The 21,310-nt window shown below is 38.8% G+C and overlaps 2 protein-coding genes across 3 annotated transcripts; both read right to left on the reverse strand.

Moving 5' to 3' along the window:
- Nucleotides 1-1,143: 1,143 nt before the first annotated feature.
- LOC111656854 (gastrin-releasing peptide receptor-like) lies at nucleotides 1,144-8,265 on the reverse strand. The gene is made up of 4 exons (XM_023408748.2): nucleotides 7,856-8,265; nucleotides 2,461-2,812; nucleotides 1,955-2,068; nucleotides 1,144-1,436 (listed from the first exon to the last, which is right to left on the reverse strand). Exons 1-4 carry the CDS (start codon nucleotides 8,263-8,265, stop codon nucleotides 1,155-1,157), a joined length of 1,158 nt encoding a protein of 385 aa, XP_023264516.2. The 3' UTR covers nucleotides 1,144-1,154.
- A 1,519-nt stretch (nucleotides 8,266-9,784) lies between these two features.
- Nucleotides 9,785-19,643, reverse strand: dapk2a (death-associated protein kinase 2a). Of its 2 annotated transcripts, XM_023408749.2 has the most exons (9): nucleotides 19,547-19,643; nucleotides 19,201-19,322; nucleotides 17,043-17,264; nucleotides 15,664-15,802; nucleotides 14,436-14,565; nucleotides 13,340-13,415; nucleotides 13,074-13,226; nucleotides 12,858-12,903; nucleotides 9,785-11,603 (listed from the first exon to the last, which is right to left on the reverse strand). In XM_023408749.2, the coding sequence occupies exons 2-9, from the start codon at nucleotides 19,260-19,262 to the stop codon at nucleotides 10,947-10,949; spliced, it is 1,485 nt and encodes a 494-aa protein (XP_023264517.1). In that variant the 5' UTR covers nucleotides 19,263-19,322; nucleotides 19,547-19,643; the 3' UTR covers nucleotides 9,785-10,946. The 2 variants fall into 2 exon arrangements, with proteins under 2 accessions (XP_023264517.1, XP_023264518.1); XM_023408750.2 differs by lacking the exon at nucleotides 19,547-19,643 and having other exon boundaries at nucleotides 19,201-19,482.
- Between the last annotated feature and the right edge of the window lie 1,667 nt (nucleotides 19,644-21,310).

Here is a 21,310-nt window from a genome sequence, read left to right on the forward strand (position 1 = left end):
CTCAGGATAAATTGTTATCATTTTGGTGATCCCCTCCACTTTTCATCTAGCAATATAATTATTTCAAAGTTTCTGTTCGACTGATATTTTATTATATAAAATATCTGCAAATATAATAGCATTCCCATCAGCCTCAGCTGTACTTTGTATTTAGTGTTAATCAGCACATATTAGCTTGCAAACACGCTAAACTAAGGTGATCAAAATTATACCTGCTCAACATCAACATGCTAGCATTGTCATGTGATCATGTCAGCACACCAACCGTAGCTTTCAGCTCCAAGCACTGTGTTTAAGTACAGCCTCACAAAGCCACTAGCATGGCTGTAGACTCTTAGCCTTGTTTTGCCTAAATCTCATTACACGTCAGGACTCAGGATACAAAACCTGTCTATGGTGTCAAAGTCTTGAGTTGTGGTTGCGCATCACCAACCCCAACCCCCTCCTTGTGACTTCCATATGGTAAAAAGATGTTATACCTGCTTCGCTGGAAGACAGGTTACCAGTGCATTTCTCATTAAGATGTGAATGGAAAACAAATTAGTGTTATAAGTGTAAATGTAATTTCCAAGACTTAGCGTATTTCGATTGACTGATACTAGTTAACTAATCTAGTCAGGATATACTGCTGCTGTAATTCTGATTTATTTGTATCCCCCCAGACTCTATGGAATTGCAATATTTAATAATAATTGTATGACTTATGCAAGGGTCTTATGATCAAAATGATTTGTAAAAGCATTTTGATCATATTTTTTTGTTTGCATAATTATATGTTCAAATGTGGTTAACAAGTCCACTGACTCAAAAGCAAAAACTCTGCATTTTTTCTTTTTTTAATAATGTACGCACAATAAAGCAATTGGCTTGGAAAAGAAAGTCAAATATTACTAAATATATTTTACAAAGTGCTATGACAATAGCTGAAATAAAACTCAGTGTTTACTACACAGATACATCACCAAAAGAGCAATGAATTGAATGAGTTAAACTTTTTTTTTTCTTTCTCAAAGTGATACATCATTATCAATATTTGGTGAACTGACACACGCACACGCACGCGCACACACGGACACACATATACACACACACACACGCACGCACACGGACACACATATACACACACACAAAGTACACACAAAGTACACATGAACTTACACACAATCTTCCTGATAGATCTGTCTGCCATTGATAATGCTCAGACTTGCCATGGAGTAATGTGTGCTGCGGACAGAGGTCACACGTGTGTTGTAATGTGTCGGGCTCTGTGAGGAGTGTCTGAGGATCATACGACAGCAGCAACACAGCTGCTGGTTGAACTGCTTTTTGAAGGTCTTGCTCAACAGGAACAGGGCAAAGGGGTTGAGGCAGGAGTTGGTGAAGGCCAGGATCCGAGCTACTACGCTGCACACAAAGTGAACCAGTGAGGTGTCCACCTGGTAGGGGAAAGAGTGAGAGTGGAGAGTTGAGAAACAACAAATCATTGCAATATGGACAAACAGAATCTGAATTTTTGCAGTAATATTATTTTAATCTGAACCGCCTCCCATTGGATTTTTAAGTATGTCCCAATGAGTTATTATGATCATTTCTCATGTTTTATTGGACTTTAATTCCAAATATACCAGAAAAATCTGTTGAAGCCTGTTCCACAATCCATTTCCAACTTTATTATTAATACTTAGACAGCTACCAACTGATTAATTAACTAAGGTACATGGTTAAAATATTATGTTACAAATGTTATTTTCTATACTTTTTAGAGAGCATTATAAATGCCAGTAAAAGACAATGAAAAGCTCTAAGTGAAGTTGTATAGATGATTTCTAGCAACCTCCAGTATAAGCCCGGACAACAAAAATACAAATACAAATTTTTTAAATAAACAAATATAGACAAAGACAGTAAATCTGCATTAGACTTCAAGTGTATACAACAGACTGATGTAGTCTACCTGGGAGTAGTGATAGGAGCGGTATAAGTAGATGATGTGACTGGGGAGCCAGCATACTGCGAAGAGCCCAACAAACACCAGCACCGTCTTGGCCAAGCGCTTTCTTGATTCAACCTGTGGGGTAGTGAAAAAACTTCAAAACCAAAGAACAATGCTATTAAATAAAAGTGTCAATTAAAACTTCAAAAAAGGAAAATTTAAAAAAAGGAAAAATCAAAGAATTTCTGCAAAATTAACCATAAAAATGACTATTCAGAGTCGTGGCAAATGCTGAGGTTATGTCATTGCTGCTATTTATGGAAATTTTAGGGTTGCAAGCTAAATTTAATAAGACAACAAACACATGGTGTAGAGAAGGATTTAAACCAGCTACTAGTCTGGTTGCTTCGTTTAAATGTAACTCAATAAATTTCAGAAAACTATGAGTAACTGACTAAATCAAATGAAATGACCTCAGTATTTCACAAATGGGTAACTGCCCTGGTAGTGACAGCTTTAACACTGGCCTGGCGTCTTGCATGCATGTTCCCCTCCACAGGCAGATTTGAAGCGCTCCTCATCAGGCTGCGGGCGATGAAGGTGTAGTACACAGATATAACCAGCAGGGGAATGACGTAGAAAATGAGGAAGGAGGCCATGGAGTGTATCTTTGGATGCAGTTCCCCAGCATGGGGATAAGGTGCGCACGTAACGAAGCTCTCATCAGTGGAGGTGACGTTGAAGGTGTGGAGGTCAGAGTAGACGGCCTCGGGGATAGCCAGGACCAGGGAGAAGAGCCAGATTAGCGCCGCCCTCAGGACAATGTTGGTAGTGGTGCTTGAAGTTTGGATTTCCAAGGGCTTCACGATGGCCTTGTACCTGATAGATAGATAGATAGATAGATAGATAGATAGATAGATAGATAGATAGATAGATAGATAGATAGATAGATAGATAGATAGATAGATAGATAGATAGATAGATAGCAAATTAAAAGTAAAAGTAAAAAGAACACCATTGAAAAGTGGTAGGGCAGCTGACACTGGCCACTTGGGGGCAGCATAATTAAGCTGAAAACAAAACACTGACATATTATTATCTGTTTATTTCATGTCGTGAACTTATTAGCAAACACCTTGCTTATTTACACATCCTAGCAGACAATTTACATTCATTTTGAGTCCTTTGCAGCCATTGAAGAGAGGAGTGAGAGTGAACGTAAACAGTAGTTACAGACTCAACTTCAACTTCAGTGTGCTGTTTTAATAAAATGTCTGTTGTTCAATTTTGTAATAATGCATTCATAAATATTTGTAAACCATTAATAAATACTCATGAGGTTCTTATGCTCTGGTAAGTTATGATACTGATTAAGCGATACTGAGAGATACTGATTTTCACTTTGAGTTTAGATATTATGAACAAAAGACATAAATCAGTAATAATAATAATGATAAGAAAAAGCCCAGATTGACTGATTCATTATCTCTGCCAACAACATTGAGACTGTCAAAGAGATGTAAGCCACAATAATAAGCTACCAGCCAAAATACCAAAGTCATCTGCAATTATAAATGATGTCTGCAGTTGTAAATGTTAATAAGTTGTTTATAAATGAATTTTGGCCCAGGTGTTCGCAGCTCTTTTTCCAGAAGGTATGTGGTCAAATGGCCCATTGGAGGGGTCATCCTGCAGCAATTAAAAGCAAAAATCAATTACGACTGAAAGGACAAAGCAGGTAGAATAAACACCAACCAGATACATTTCCTTACAATCTGGCTACAAAAGTAGTTTAATAATGTCTTATCAGTGATCTAGTGAGTATTAGTGGTAAAAGCATTACCCTTGTTGAACTTGAGGAAGTAATATAGAAAAACGAGGAGCAATGAAAAAAAAGCCTCCTCTAGAAGATAACATGAGCCTAGTGTTGTTGAAGGGAATAATGACTATTAAAATCTTTGAATATGATTAACTCTGGTGAAAGGAACAGACAGATTATACAAAAGGCAGTCAAGTACTTTTGTCTTTGCCCCCTTCACTCCCACAGTATATTTAATTTCATCTTGTTTCTGTTTAAACAGAGTCCTCCACTTTTTCCACTTGTTTGTGTTTAAGGCAATAGTTTATAATTATATAAAACACACTTGATTCAAGGATAATTTTAAGAGCTGTCAGGAGTTCCTGTTAATCACTGGCTTACTTTGATCCTTACACCTCACATACTATCTTTGCTTCCCGTCTCTCCCTCTGGACATAAACTCAGTTTCTAAGTTATTGGGTATACTTATACACCTTGGAAGCTCTATTGCATTATACTGGCAGGCGTTTCTAAAGCTAAGTCTAAATTCAATCTACTCTACAGTAAATGAGGGGGACATAGTATTAGAAAATACCCGTATTATCCAATACAGTTCAACAGTGCCACAAACCAAAATGACCATTAAGTTGACTCTTCATTTATTCCAAGACTGTTGTACTAGACTGCATTAGTTTTAGCTAGGTATTCCTGTAAACTGGCAGCTAAGTGTTGTGTGGTGCACATGATGTGCATGTTGTCATGTTGTTGAATGTAACTAACAAAGACCCCAATAGCAATGCCAGTACATCTAAAAATAGACCAGCTGTATAGAAACAGAGCACACACCGTTTTACACACAGATTGTAAGGTGTCAATAATAACAGTGGTGTTAGAGATTTTGAGTGTTCATAGGGAGAAATGGTGATGTGGTGCAAAAAGCAAAACTATTGTCAAATCTGTCCACTTGTGACAAATACACAGAATTAAACAAAAGGGAAAGGTTTGTGCAGAACTGAGAGACACAGCTAAAATTATTGAAATGTTAATGAAAACCCATCAACAGTCACCTCTTCAGCTGCCATGTCATCAGTGATGGATCAACTCTCTCCAACCTTTAAAGCATCTTCCTGTTGCTGCAGCATGCAATTAAAGTTATTGAGTGATAATACACAGAGAAGCTCATCCAGTCGAATAAAGTCAAACCTGTGAGCTCTGTAGCACATTTCATCTACCCCTTCTCCCATTAATTCACAACGTGAAGCAAACTGTAACCACCTTTAACTAAGAAATACTGTTGCAAACTTATGACAATAGCATGATTTCTGTCTTTGGACAAGCAACTGTAACAATACAGCTTACAGAACTAGAAGCTTTAAGGCAAATGGTTTTTACCTTGTTGAAAAAATCTACTTTGTTTTTCATGAGCTGTTCTTCCAAACTGTGGCTGTAAGAGATACAGATTCATTCTTGCAAATATAAAGAAAGAGAGCTATTGTTTGCAGTTTGGTATAAGTGGCCCCTTTTGTGCATTATTGGTATGGGTTTAATACAACAAAAAACTGCAACATCCCAAAACATGACAAGGAGCTGCAATGTGAAATGCGTGGAAATGTGATTAGCATCTAAATTCACAGCTCTAGCATGACGGTGTTGCCTGTTTCTTTGGTTTGGTCCTTGACTTGATTTTTGGACTATATAGTCACACTGAAACTGTGATTTTTAAGAGGAGCTAAAAGCCTCATTCATTTTCTGAATAGACAGTGTTAAGTACAGATGGAGCTCTTCTATTGTCTGAACCTCTCCCAGGTAAATCATCAGTATACAAAAGATTTAAAAAAACTGCATCGAACAATATCTGCTTCTTTGATTAAAGAGTCACAGGTACAAAGGTATAAAATTCAAGGTAGAAAGTAAAAATGACTCTCAAGTGCATTTTGGGAAGACGCATCAGCTGGTAACAGTGAGAGGAAGCTACAGGTTGCATTGTTGAGAAAACAGTTAACACAGTCTGCAGCTTAATTCACTTTTAAATTCTGGATCAATTTGAAATGAGTTCAGCAACTACAGTTCCATGTTGGGTTTTCAACTGCTTCGAAAAAGCATTTTGAATTCATTACTGCTCTTATTCATCATGATGTCCTCTTCTCCATGACAATGGCAACTGAGATGCATGGCTATTGTAGTATTTGGTCCATTCTGACATGCCAAAATGGAAAAAAACATGATCTCCCCAAATTTAAACTGGTCCCCAAATTTAAACTGGTGGACATGACATAATCAATAGACTTGTTACATAACCCTAAAGGGTAATGGGGAACCATTCTCTCACTTCTGGAAGTCTGAAGCCCCCGGGGGCAAACTCAAATTGAAAGCAGAGAGTCTAATCTGTTGATGTTGACCTGGAAGTGAAGGGTCATCCTGTTACATTCTTACTTCTAATTTCAAAATAAATGCTGGGACATGTGATGTTTTTTTATCCACCAGTAGGAGAAAAAGAGCAGAGTATTTGGTCGCCAATCACTCAGCAATATATTCAAATGCTGACTTTTTTCCTTGCGCAGACTTTCACTTTGAAAAAGACATAACCCTGATGTCCAGATGTTGGTGTGTCCTGCTGCAGTTTGTCAGTCGAGCTGCAACAGGACACCTAGTTATCTCAAGTGCTCAGAAGCTGCTAAAACAGCTGGAGAAAACTGAGAGAGCAGACTCAGAAACGAGCGCACACATGAGGATTGTGCTGTAAAATGTGATTCTGCCCTTATTCAAATCTGTGTCTGTGCACCATTAAATGATGAACTGAACTGAATTTTTGTGCTCTCTCTCAAATTTTTTGTCATCAATATACTTCCATACAAATTAAGTGCACAGTATCTATCTAACCTATTTTATGTAACTCTCAGCAAAGAATAAGTGTATCTCAAATTATAATTACAAATGTATTTCAAATTTGATTATAGCATATTCACAAGTTTGAAAAATGTGTTTTGTATATCATAGCTATGCACATATATACACTTATACACTTATAGCTATGTCCTTCTATCTGTGACAAGTGTACTGGATGTACTGCAACTTTAAGCATATTGCAAATTAACTTACCTCATGGTACAGGTAAAGCAGATGTTGCCTCTAAAGTACTGTCACAGGAAAAATAGCTTGCCAGTGCAATTTCTCAAACGTTTACATTGTAATAATATTCTTCAGAGGTAAAATGAGAGAGGCTTATCTGAATTAACCAATAAGCCAATGATGTGAAAATACATCCTCCATTAAAGTATGATGCATTATCACATGATACTTTGTCATACATCATGCTGTGTGGGGTGATCAAGAATAGACTACTGATTTAAGCTTTTAATATTAATCTTGCACCATGCATGGCCATGATCCCAATTGAGGATGAAATCAATTAAAATTCACCAAAATCCTGTTTTCTTTTCGATTTTCTTTTCATCTTGTTTCTTACACTCACAAGATTATTCGCTATAACAGTAGAAAGATCGTATGTGACCAAGGTTAATGGAGAGTTCCTGCTGAGAGAAAATAACCAGAGTGACTAAAAATGGGACATAATGAGGAAGAACTGAAACATATACAGACATGACACACTCCACTGAGCAAAACAATATTTTTTCCACAAGAAATTATTGTCATGTCCATGATGAGGATTAGAGGTGTTTTAGAGGAATGCTAACTGTGGTCTGTATATAAAAGCCTGTTGACATGTTCTTTAAGGGCCCACAAACGTGTAATTATACTGTAACAGTGATTATTTTTATCATCTAGACAGGCAAAAGTCAGCTTAATGTCATTTGACAACAAAGGTTTGAAACAGCAAATGACGACTGATTCTGGAGAAACTGGTGCCTACTGGTCTCTCACGCGTCAACAGCCTTGTCAGCTCTGCCGTGCATAATTCTCTCCTGATCGATGCACATTAAATATTTGCTTGTCATTTTCTGTGACAAAACATCAGGTTAGTACACGTGGCCTGAACCTATTTGTATAAGAATAAAAACAGTATGATATTTGGATAATTTGGATAATTTACAGCTCTTTTCTTAAAATTATTCTGATTATAAGTTCAACAAGAAGATTAACAATTTAAAAAAATCGTAGCCTACCTGTCAGCAGAGAGGGCTGTGAGAGTGAACACAGACACTCCAACCGAGGTGAGCTGAATGAAAGGGATGACTTTACAACCCACTCTGCCGAACAGCCACTCCTCTGACAGGTAGCGGCTGGCATCCACCGGAGCGCAGGTCACCAGCAGTAAAACGTCCCCGAGCGCAAGACTCGACATGAAGAGATTCGGCACATTGCGGGTTGATTTGGCGGAGCAAAACGTCTTGATCAGGGTGATGTTGCCGATCAGCCCCAGCACGCTGATCACACCATAAACTGAAGCGATGGCCACGCCGGTGAGCCACATTGTCCGTGCCGAGGTTTGGAGAGCAGTGATGCTGCGCGACGCGTTTGGGTACAACTGCTCCATCTCTCCCACCGTCCAACCAACTGACTCCTCAAGAGACATGCGTTGTGTTTCTCTACATAAAAGTTAAAACTAAAGGAAACACAGATACATTATTACAGGAAGACAAAACTACTGTGACTATTTTGTGTCCGACTTTAGAGCAGCTTAGTGTGTGTGTCCACCTCGGTGTTGAGTGTGGGGGAACTCACCCAGTGCGCTCAACGTGCGCAACATGCTAAACTGAAGAACAATCATTATTTGTGTCTGTGGTCTGCGGAATTAAGAAAATGTTAAGATGTAGGGCTATGTACGTTTCTCAGTATGAGTTTAAAAAAAAGAAAGTAAAAATGATTATTATCCTTATTATTAATTTATTTACAAGTTGACTTAAAATATGTCATCTTTAAAATATCTCATTTCATCTTTTTGGAAAGATGTTTTTAGTGTTTACTGTAAACTAAGTGAATTTACAGCATACACCACAGATTACCATATTACAACTCAGTTTTAGTTTTTTTTTTTTTAGAGCAGAGGTTTCCCTGGCTGTTTTCTTCTGTCTATCGTAAATTCTGAAACCATAGCTACATGTACAGGCTACCCTGCACTTACTTTGAGACTGATGAGGATGACCCTTGATGGACTTGAACAAAAGATGTCATGAAGTCAGTGTCTTAAACCACTAGGCAACCAGAATGCCCCCAAGCTGCATTGTTGTCTCTCTCCTGCAGGGGCAACAACTGAATTGTAGTGGTTAGAGGGTGCCTGGCAGAGGGAGCCTGAACCTGATGGTAATGTCATTCGTTTTGCAGGTGTTTGGTTCTAAAGCAAACTATAGGACAAATTATAATTTTGACCACAAGATGGTGCTAGAGGAGAAGTTAAGGGATCACCAAAGTTATTACAGTCCATTCTGAGGACATGGATGTGTTTACAGTACCAAATATCATGACAAATAGTGTGGCTTTTAACATAATTTATCATCATTTAGATTCCCTAGATGACCATATCACAACATGTACCATGTTCCACCTGGTCCAAAAGTGGTTGAGATGAATAAACCAGAGAGTGAGTCAGGTTGTGATCCTTTGAGGGCTATGACAGGGTGTTGTTTTCACAGGCAGACTGGTCTATTTAACCTGATCTTCTGATACCCAGAGAGTTCCTGTAGAAAGTAATGTCTCCACTGACTTTCAGCTCCTTTGGGATAATAGAACTTCACAGGTACCAGAGATGAGACGGTGCTAAAAAGCCATTAACAGGCACTCTAGTAGGGAAATGGTTCATGACGGACCCCTTACAGTCAAAAGCAAACAAAGAAACAACGATGACCAGTAATCCAGCAAGATGTAATAAGCCACAGAGAAAGAACATCTCTAATCCCTATTTACCTCTGTGGTTTGTCAAGAGCTGCCAGGCAGCTTTAATTGTATGAGATAGCCAATGGAAGATGTCCTGTGGTCCAGAGTCATTATGTGGAGGTGAGAAAAGACTGCCAATGCACAACGGATGAAGTGGGTTATAGTCTTAGAGCAGGGCGAAAAGAAGGAATGAGAGCCACAAAATGAAAGCAGAATGGAGGTGAGAGGGTGGTAAAACACTGTATATTCTCTTGACATATACACAGACACATATACAGTACATACACACATATATATACTGTATGTGTATATATAATTTATGTGCGTATATATATATGGGGTGGATGCAAGCAAACACTAATCTTTTAATCATTTTCTACCCTTTCTAAAAAGCTATTGGCTTTGTGAAAATACTCATTACTCATTTATACAAGGAAAAGGTTACTTAGGCCTGAAATGTCACATAAATATCAAGCAAAGCCAAATATAATGCAACACTAACTATGATCAATAATTAGTGTACAAAATGATAATAAATGTTCTGCAGAAATAGACAGTTTAATTATCCTTTGTTGCTGTCCTTTGCCTGAAATGTGGTACATTACCAAACTTTATGCCTGGACAGAATACATTGAGCCGATTCTGAGATATAATCTTATATTAAAGTATTTGCTGCTTGGACCCCTAAAAATTATGCACAGAACCTACTGTTGAACATGGCACTGTGTGTGAGGATACAGTTTTTTGTCCATATTATTTTTTTCAGCATAATATGTATTAGAATTTGCTTGCAAAAAGTAAGATAATACTTCTACTTCTGTTTGTGTAAATTTTATTCTCCTTTAGGGCCTGACACAGGCCTCCCTCCTGCACCTTCACTAGTCACTGCTGTGACATTGAATGTTTTTTAACAGTCCCATATTTTACACTTTCCCTGTGTTTTATTAAATGTTGATCCATAAGATATATTTGTGGTTCAAAGAACCCAAAACCATCTCAGTGTAGTTTTACATCTCCTCTCTCTGCCTTCTCTCTGGAGCTCTAGTAACAACATGTCAGTGAGCCAATCAGAAGAGAGGAGGCTCTGAGCCTCTCTTCTGATTGGCTCAGAGAAACCAAATCATGAAAGGTTGGATGGTGGGTCCAGGTGGGCGGGGCTTGGTGACTGCTTTGTTGTGATATCACAAAGTTACAAAAGTCCTGACGGCTGGTTTTAAAGCTCATTGTCTGAATACAGGCTGCGTGCATTTCTCTGTGGACTGAGCGCTTTGATACTTTCATAGTATTAATATAGAACCTAGACCTGCTTTATAATCAAAAAAGACATGGACATCTACCTTTATACAATATGGGACCTTTAAAGAACTGCGCAGTACTAGGCATTTATCTTTGCTGTCCAGTTTCAGTAAAGTCCAAGTTGATCCCAGACATCAGCTCTCCTCCACAGGAACGGTTCAGCAGCTCTTTCAGGGCTTCATTCACGTCATTATTGAAGACAGTGGAGAAGTTGCAGTTGGGGTACCCTCCACCGCCTCCATCCATGGGAAATGAGCTCATCTCCTCCTGCACCCATTTCAGCTCGTTGCTAAGCTCAAAGCGCAGTGCATCAAAGTGGTTCTGTCTCTCCTGGTAGCGGCTGCTGATGGCACTGAGACCACAGCTGAAGGCCTGCATGTCATCCTGCAGGCTCCTCTTCAAGGCCTCCACCTTACGGAACTCATAGCGGATTTGCGAGAGGTCGTGGCGCACTTCCTCACTCTCCTCCTTGTACCAGGCCTCCTTTTCATTGTATATAGAGACCATGGCATCGATATCTTCCTGCAGAGAGTCGTGGGCTACCGCCAGGCTAACAAACGAGCTTTCCATCTGGTCAATGTCCTCCACCACCTGGGCGAAGCGCTCAAAGTTTACATAGGTGTTGTTGGGTGGCATGCTCGAGTGCGACTTGATAGTGTACTCCCTGAGGCGCTTGGTCTTCAGCTGGCGCCGCTCTCGTTTCTTTGGCTCCTGGGCTTTATTTTCCTCCTTGTGCTCATTGGACTAAAGGGTTTAAAGAGGAAGTGTTAATTACTTTTGGCCACTGAGTCTGCAATCGTGTCATTAGTGCTCATTATTTGCCTGATTAGATGACCTGTAATTATAACCATTGTTGCCTATGGCACCACACTATGGAGAAAAAAACTAAACAGGACACCAGTCTCTGTACCTCCTCAAAGTGAACAGTCTTCTTCAACCCTCTGAAAACTTTTAGGCTCTGCCACTACCATCATATTAGGGGTTTAGTAATAACAACAAATATCAAGTGAAACACACACATTATAATTTATAAGATCATTTGTTTGTCCACAACTACACATCATACATTTTGTGGTATTTCAGCCCGAATTCATCTTTCATCACAAAATAAGATGTTTTAGGTCAACAATGTAAAGAATACAGTACATATGACTGCATAAGAACATATGCAAGTATTGGGAGTTTAATTCAGACTTTAAATGAAGATTACTAAGTAAAGACGTAAAAAACAAAACATATACAAACCATATGCAGATACTCTCAGGCTCTATTAAGCTTAACATACTTCTACAGTCTAGTTTGTTTCAGTTCTCATCTAGAACTGGTTCTGTGATGTTGATTTGAGCAGGTGCTCAGGATCATTTTAGAACATAAATCATCTCTCTGACATAAATCTGGTACCAGAACCAGCTTCACCTCCACATTATCAGTCTTCCAGTCTTAGCTGCTGAAAAGCCTTTCCACTGCAAGGTACTGCTGCAGCAAACATGGAATTCAATATAAATGGACTGAATAACCATTTTACATAGTAGTTTTGTTTTTATGAAACCATCCTCATAAGTAACCAGAGTCAGAAGTGTTCACATGGGACGGTTAAAAGGTAGACACATAGACATAATTTTCTTTTTGTAAATCTTAAATGATGATGAAGATAACTATGGCTGTTGTTATTATATTTATAATGTTGCTGTTGTTGTTAGTTTACCGTTTTGTTTAATATGTCACAGGTTTGACTGTGGAGATGAGCCTGGGACTATTTCTATTTATTTTTTTATTTATTTCTATTTATTTTATCTGTTCTTATACCTTTTAACTCAGAGGTGCTTTCTTTGCATTTCATAGAAACGATAAAAAATAATTCGCAAAACATATATATCTTTACAAAAAATATTTTATGTGTATTTTTAATGAAAAAATGTATTTCTAATTCAGGCTGCAATACCACGTGTCTCTCTCTCTGTGAGTAAAATACAAATTTAAAGGAAGTTTTCATTTTACCTTGATCCACGGGTGATTGAGAGCATCTTGAATTGTTAATCTTTTCCTGTGAGAGGAAAAAAAAGCCCAAATAATTTTACTTAACTATCATTATGACAGGGGGGTGAATGATTCTGGAAGATATTGAAAAAGAAAAGCACAGGGTTAACTGTCGTGTACTAACACAGGTTTGCCCTGAGGAAAATCCCATCCGCTTTGTTATGATTGAGCTCTTACTTCTTATCTTTCTCCAGCAACTGGCTGATGAATTTCTTGGCCAGCTCGCTGGTATGACAGAAGAACTCTTCATCAAACTCATAGTTTATGGCTGAAATGTTGCCCAGTGTGTCCTGTTTGGTCTCCCCCAGGAAAGGTGAGGCACCGCTCAGCCTGGAACAAAACATTAAAGAGAGATCCTCCAGTTTATCATCCTGTTTGAAGGAAGCTTCTGTACAATGTATATTTTACTGTATGTGACATTATGTTGTTTGTGTTGCACTTGCAGGATGTAGGTGATGACCCCGATGCTCCACATGTCTGCTTCTAATCCCAGTGGCTCATAGTTGACAATCTCCGGTGCTTAAAAGGCAAAACAGGCAAAAAGCAACACTGTTAAAGATTTTTTTTTAAATAATACACCTCTTGCTCTTCGTCTTATTGTTGTAAATTTGGTTTATTCAAGATTATATATCGAATACTCATATTGCCCCTACAGTGAATGAGTGAAGTATTAAGTTGTTAAACAGAGTAGTAGTAGAGCCGCTGCTCCTCCATGTCGAGAGGAGCCAGTTGAGGTGGTTCGGGCATCTGGTGAGGATGCCTCCTGGACGCCTCCCTGGGGAGGTGTTTCGGGCATGTCCCACCAGGAGGAGCCCTCGAGGTCGACCAAAGACACGCTGGAGGGATTATATCTCTCGGCTGGCCTTGGAACGCCTCGGGATTCTCCCGGAGGAACTGGTGGAAGTGGCTGGGGAGAGGGCCGTCTGGACCTCTCTGTTGAGGCTGCTGCCCCCGCGACCCGGATCCGGATAAGCGGGAGACGACGAGACGAGACATTTACATTCACTCATTTGGCAGATGCTTTTATCCAGAGCCATTTTCAAGTGAGGGAGAGAACACTAAAGCTTCAGAGCAGTAGGAGATCTTGTTGTAAGTAATCAGTACTACATCAATTCAATAAGTGCTAGGACATCAGGTAAAGAGGTGCAGTGAAAGCGCATAGTAAATGCTAGTTAGACATGTGAGGGTGTTGCAGTTGCTCTGAAGAGAGGAGTCTTGAACAGATTATTGAAGATAGAGAAGGACGCCCCTGCTCTAATAACATTCAGTATCTTGTTCCACCACAGACCAGAACAGCATGGACTGAGATTGTCTTGTGTTCAGAGATGGCAATACCAGACGACATTCCTTGGAGGAACATCGTGGCCGAGAAGGAGCATAAGGCCGTATGATTGAGTTCAAGTAGATGGTGCAGAGCCAGAAGTCGCTCTGAAGGTAAGAACTAGTGACTTGAATTTGATTTGAGCGGCCATGGGAAACCAGTGTAGGTCGCTGAGCAGTGGATTGAAAAAAAAAAGAAAAAAAAAAAGCTCATCTTACCAACAAACTCAGGTGTCCCAAAGATGTTTTTGAACTCAACCCCAGCTTCAATCTTGTGAGCCAGACCAAAGTCAATCAGTTTGATTCTCGGAAGCGGTACGTTCTTGTCCAGGAGCATAATGTTTTCAGGCTGCAGACGAGAGAAGAAATTTTACTGAGAATATGTTTGAGAACCACCTTCCTAAACAGAAATACATGACATTAACTATTATACATTCCCCTCGTGAAATTCTTTCATTCAAAAACACACAACAAAACAGCGAGAGCATTCATAAGGTGTAAAACTGTTAGTCAAGCTGCAGGATACAGCTGCTCATTTCAGAGTTACTGTGCACACAACTCGCTCACAGCTAATTGCTCCACCTAGTGGCACAAATCTCCCTTGCATATTTTTTGCGTGTTAGTGTACTTTGTGTTAAAGTAACATTTTGTTCTGCAGTGTACACTAACAAGCTCCCTGAGGAAGAGGAGAAGAACAACAATTAGTATTCTAGTTTTTCTGTTATCCAGGTTTTAAGCAAACATGGATGAGAAGACATCTGAAGACATTCTGTTCCTCAGAACAAAGGGATATAACTGACAACTGGCAAACTCCATCTTCTAATGAGGATCTGATCTGATCAAAAGCCCAAGAACTGCTATGGTGAGACTTTACTGTCTCAAAAGCTTCCATTAGTTTTCATCCTCTGTTGTGTTGAGAAAGTAATTTAATCTGAAATTCAGTAAACAATGAACAAAGATGTGAAAGATGAACAGAACACACACCATGTTTTTCTGTTTCAGGAGGGAATAAAAAACAGAAACCGTCAGCTGCTTGTTAATTACTGATGTGACCTCCAGATAAGTTTTAGGTCTTTAGACCATTATTTTCAGCTTTTCTTTGACCTTGTTGTTTGTTGACATATGGTCCCTTTTACATTTAAACTGTTGGTGTTCAGTTAAGAAGCAGAAAAACAAAATGTGATGTCTAATGGTCTATTTCCTTTATAGTTTAATATTCAAATATAATAACGTTCTCCTAATACAACTTCTATAGCATTTTATGGAAAAGTTTTACAAACAATGCTGAATTATCCTGAGCAATAAACTCTGAGCATGAAACAAGCTTTTCAAAAAAATGTCACGGTTAAATTGAGGTCGCTGTGATTTTACCATGACCCTCTGACCTTCACGGCCCAGAAATGTAAAAATGTTCAAAAAAAACGTCGCATATCTAGACTGGACAAACCTTGAGATCAAAGTGGGCGATTTTCCTGGCGTGGAGGTAGTTTACCCCCTCGAGGATTTGCTTGATGAATTGAGTGGCCTCCTCCTCGCTCAGAGACTCCTTCTGCGCCAAGAAATCAAACAGCTCCCCTCCAGAGACCCTGGAGCACAGACACTTATCATCCAACTACATCAGTGCAGGGTCACACTGCAACATTCAAATCAGCATTAAAATGTGTCCTAATGTAAGTGTGGTCATATGGTAGAACAATGATAATCCATGCCCACATGTAGGTCTTTTACAGTGAAGCCATTTTGACCTGATACGGGGGGAAAAGCACTTGTAAATAATAAAATCAATCATGCTGCTGTTTCCTGGTCCTGGGGTCACGTGCAAACCAAACCATGTGTACGCAATTTCCAGCACATAAATTGGTATTTATAAACACAGAACCTCACACATTCTTTTGACCATGCGTACACATGGTTTTCCAGAGCAATCCAAGTTACAGTGAAGTGAAAATACAAAATAAGCAGAGACACATAACTCAACATAAAATGAAACAAATTTCAGAGCTCGCAGTCATTATTATTAGTGCAAGTTTTGCCGTTTATACAGCAACAACAATTTCACAATTCATAAATGGAAATAATTGTGTTTGTGTGCTCAGTGTCTCATTCAATATCTTATTATTAATTGTGAGGCATTCTGTAAACTGTTTCATTACTATTTTAATATTTACTAATCACAATTTTAGACACATGTCTGGTAGCCTAATTAAGACTCTTTCGTCTCAATAAATTAGGCTCAGAGTAAAACAGGACTTTACATTTGGAGTGGTTGTACTAAAGTAAACTGATGCATGTTTTTGCTTCCCATTTGTGAGAGCCTCAGTTTCGCAGTCAGTGAAATTACATTACTTCCTTGGCTTTCTTTTCTGTGCCTGTTAACTTGTGGCAGAGACAGTGTTTTTTTATGCAAACTGATTAATTACGGGAGTGTCTTCATCCATTTATGGCTAATTGTGGGAGTGGAAATGAGGCTTGTGCAGATGTGCCCAATTTCTCAATAAGTGAGATTCATAAAGTGGAACCATGCGAATGCACAAATTTATAATTTTGACAAAAAGAATGCGTACCCATATTTCTGGTTTTGTGCATACACATAGTTTTAGTCATGAATCTACGCCCCTATGCATCTGGCCCCTGGTGTTGTACAACTCTTTACTATTCTGCACCCAGAACTCGCAGGTTATAGTTTCTGTCTTATAGTTTCTGGTTCATCTATCTATCAACGTGCTAACGGGCGTTGCGCCTGCTGTGATCCCATTACACAATGGTGTCTAGTCTGTTGTGCAGTACCCGGTACCTATAACCTGACCTATAATCCTGGTGACTCACAGCTCCAGGATGAGCACCACATCAGTGCGGTTCTCATAGACGTCGTGTAGCGTGACAATGTTGGGGTGCTGGATCTGCTGCAGGATGTACACTTCCCGCTCTATCTCCTCCCGCCGTACTCCTCGAGAACTGGCAATGCTCTGCCGCTTCTTGATGAACTTGGCAGCGAATTGCAAACCCGTACTTTTCTCTCTGCATTGCTTCACGATGGCAAACTGGCCACTGTAACACACAGAAGAAAGAAAAATCCTTGAGAAAAAGTGACTTAATGTGCTTTTTTATGAACTATTGACAAACATACAGATGTAGTCTAGATGAAATGCTGGTAGTTACATTTAGAGACTTTTAGAAATTTAGACTGCAATGAGACAATATCAGCTGAGGTGATTTATCAGAGATATACTGTATATTGTATCTGCTTGTATTTCAGCCAGTAAGTAACAAGACATGCCAAAGATATGTTTGACGTCATTTAAAAACAGTGTCTCCATTACATAGTTTGTCCATCAGACCATCAGAGAAGAATCACAACTATTTTTCAAATGTAAAATATCCCACTCAGTACATATCGTCTTTAAAATTTGGCATACTTGCATAATTAATTTTGTATAAATTTCCAATAGTTCATTCATTTTCTGTTTATTGATTCATAGTTGAAGCTCTAATTGTTCTACATTTCCAGCTCAGCTGAATTTAGCCGAGCCAATAACAGGATGTCTTTTGGATGAAGTGGTGAGTATTTAACCCTCAGTGTAGAAGACAGTATATTTTTCTTCCTCTGAGTCGATCTTCTTCTAAGCCCACAACATCAACATACAACTTCTAACTTCACACAGAAAACTAAAAAGGTACACAGTACACAGCTTGGCCTGAAGGGGGTGCTTCCATCAATTTTTAAACTTGTTTGGTTGTATTGCTCACAGAATATTGTGCACCCCACAACAACTCGTGCTGCGGTGCAGTGGTCGGCTTGTGATTAAAGTTTCACTACCACTTCTGTCTATTTATAGTGTTGCACATATTCTGCAGCAAACATGATCAGCCTGACACTCACAGATACTCACACTTACTCAATACAAGCAAACACTTTGGTGGATTTAAGTATTTAAAATTCAAACATTATGTGACCGTACAGCCGCAACTTTTTTTTCCCCTGGTTGAATGGTTTGTAAGCTAACACTCTACTTCCTTCTCTGCAGCCAGCCTGAGGGCAGATATAGCCACAGCTAAAGATAGAGGACTCCTTTAAAAAGCAGCATGACAGGCATAACAGTTGTCTCCACTTGGCAATGCAAAGCAATAAAACTAGGCCTAAAACACACACCAGTTTATTTTTTCTGTTAAAATATTCCTGTGCAATCAGTGATTTATAGAAACATTACTTTATATTTTGCACATGTTCCAGAAATCATCAGTCAGAGGAGAAGCTTTGTTTTAACACTGTTTAAAGCCATCAATGAGAATAAAAAGACATTTCACAGATGCAGGGAGCATGTGTAGCCTGCAGTTAATGATTCGGTGTCTATTCCATATTGTCATAGCACAGGAATAAATGCTTGATGCAGTGACCTACATGCTAGTTAATACTGCTGAGCTATGCAACCTCTCCTCTAATCTTATTATAACTTTATATATTCTACCACAGGAAAAAGCCTTTTTAAAATTGTTTTTACAAATAACTCTACATTGAGGGTCTCTTTATGATGATCACAGTTGCCCTCTGTATATCAACATTAAAGATGACACTGTCCAACACTGAGATAATAGGGCAGTTATGTTATGAAATGACACAATGAAGTTGTAAATATTTCCTGCACAACTGCCTTTCCTAATATTTTCTAATGAGCCATGTATGCTGTATGTCCTTCAACAAAACAAGATTAAAGATAAAAGATAGATTCCCATCAACATCACCAGGCTCTTCATGAGTTTCTTTAAACATACAACATTAAAAAAAAGTTTTTGCAATGCGTCAATGCATTATCAGTTTTAAGGTAAAGTGTCCTCATTCACACTGTCATTCTTTGGATTTTCTGATTTACATTTAACAACCCACCAGTATTCATATTAAACCTCAAACAAATACAATACTGTGTACTTTAATACACTTGCTTCAGCAATAAGAAGTAAATGAGTAGAGATACGTGCATTACTGTACCTTCCCAACTCTTCACCGATTTCATAGAAATCCTCCACTCTCTGTTGTTTGAAAGGGTCCATGGCTGCAGTCCTCGCTGATGTTTGTAGTTAGGATGATACTTAGGTTTCCTTTCTGTTATCCTGTAATAACAAACCAGTTATTTAATAATTGTAAAAAGTTTTCACAACTTTTTTTAACAGCATCACTGAGACATGACAACGAAGGTAAATGAAGCTAGTCTGTGAAGAAACTGTCATTGCTGTTGCCTCCAACTGTCGCCTCGGGTTGTGCTCCTGTAAACGCTACCCGAAGTAGTCACCGGCTATAGATAATACACAATATCATTCGTGAATAAACGTCTTACCGTGTCAAAAATACTCGGTACAACTTTTGACGGTGACACCATGTCCTCCTCCTGTCCTGTTAGGTCTCTGTGTTGTGTACAGACCACGAGGGATCTACAATGTCCAAATACATCCCGCTCTCTGGCACGAGAGGGCGCCATACATAACTTCATTCAGAAAACTATTAATTTAATGTGGCATTGGTTATAACCTCGTGAAATTTGTACATTTTTGAAAATGTAACCTAATGCTATAGCTAATGTTCCCTTAATGCCCACAGTTTAATGTCAACAGTCGGTAGTGTAGAGTATAAACTGTATTCGTTTCTCATTTGTTCAGGTTGATATGAAACAAAGTATGACACCTTATTTTTAGAAAATACGATCATTAGGTGTATTCATTTGATGACGAATTGAAAACTGAAACGTTACGACTCGTGCCATACATTCAGAAGTGTTGAATCAGAAGAGTGTCTTTGCAGATATGTAAACAAATATTTGCAATATTATAACTGACTTGGCTTCAGCGTGTTGCCGTTAAAGACACTCTTGCTGTGGGCGTGCCTTGTCCCTTGCTCGACCGTCTGTGCAGCTCGCGCCTGAGGTGTCGCGCGCTCCAGCTGTCAATTGTGAAAATAAATAGTTTTAAATGTATTTATTATCTTAATAGTGCTGATTAATTAAAACATGTATTATTTTTTAATTTATTTTGATAAATTCAATTTATCTGTATTTAGGCTTCACTCCCTGAAAAAGTATAGCTTATTAAGGAAAGTACAAATTCTGATGAATGAAGACCATCAGTTTTGTTTTGATTGTTTGTTTTACACTCCCACCCCTTCCTTCAAATAAAACTTGACTACCCTTTTCTCTGTACTTTGCTAAACTATCCAACTTGTTCAGATTTGAGCTGTGACTCCTCCCCTTACATTTCGGTTCCAATCAAGCAATGTTATCTCTCAAGAGACATAAAACAGAGGCTCTCATCTGGGTCCAGTAGGCTTGCTCAGTAATACATCCATGTATACAGCCAATACAATTTCCCCAAATATTGCATTAATTTTCCCATCTAGTGGATCCATAAATCTTAAGGATACCCAAGGACATCAGTGGTACACGGGGGATAAATCACAGTTTTGTTGACCCACCCAGCTTTCCCTCTATAACACCACTCCTGAACCATTCATGCTCCCAAGAGAATGAACCCCTTCAATTTTGAAAAAAAAAAAAAAAAAAAAAACTATCAATGTTAATGTGGTGCCACTTTCAGCCAAAAAGGCATTTGAACTGTGCGGTGTGGTGACAGTGTAACATGGCAATGTTGGTCTGTCAGTCGGTCCGCCACTTAAGTCAAGTGGATGGATGCCAGGAAATTTTGTCACATACAGTACATTCATGTCCCCAAGAGGAGGATTCCTAATAACTTTGGTGATTTTCTGACTTTTCCTCTAGTGCCTACATAAGGATGGCAGTTTTGGTTTGGAGTGAAATATCTTGACAATTACTGAAAGGACTGTCATGAATTCTGCTTCAGATATTCAAGGTTCTAAGAGGATGAATTCTAATGTCTTTGGTGTTTCTCTGACTTTTCCTCTAGTACCAACCTGAGGTTGACATTTGAGCAAAATCTTTTGATAAACATTGGAAAACTTTCTATGGAATCTGGTGCAGACATTCTTGGTCCCCTCAGGATGCACCATAATAACTCTGGTAATCCTGTGATTTTACTTTGTCCAATACTTTGTTTTATGACCAAATTACCTACAAAATTAATCTGGTTCCAGA

This window comes from Seriola lalandi, unplaced genomic scaffold, assembly GCF_002814215.2.
Source record: "Seriola lalandi dorsalis isolate HSWRI2012SDOR001 ecotype SW California unplaced genomic scaffold, Sedor1 jcf7180002054372, whole genome shotgun sequence".
NCBI classification, from domain to species: domain Eukaryota; kingdom Metazoa; phylum Chordata; class Actinopteri; order Carangiformes; family Carangidae; genus Seriola; species Seriola lalandi.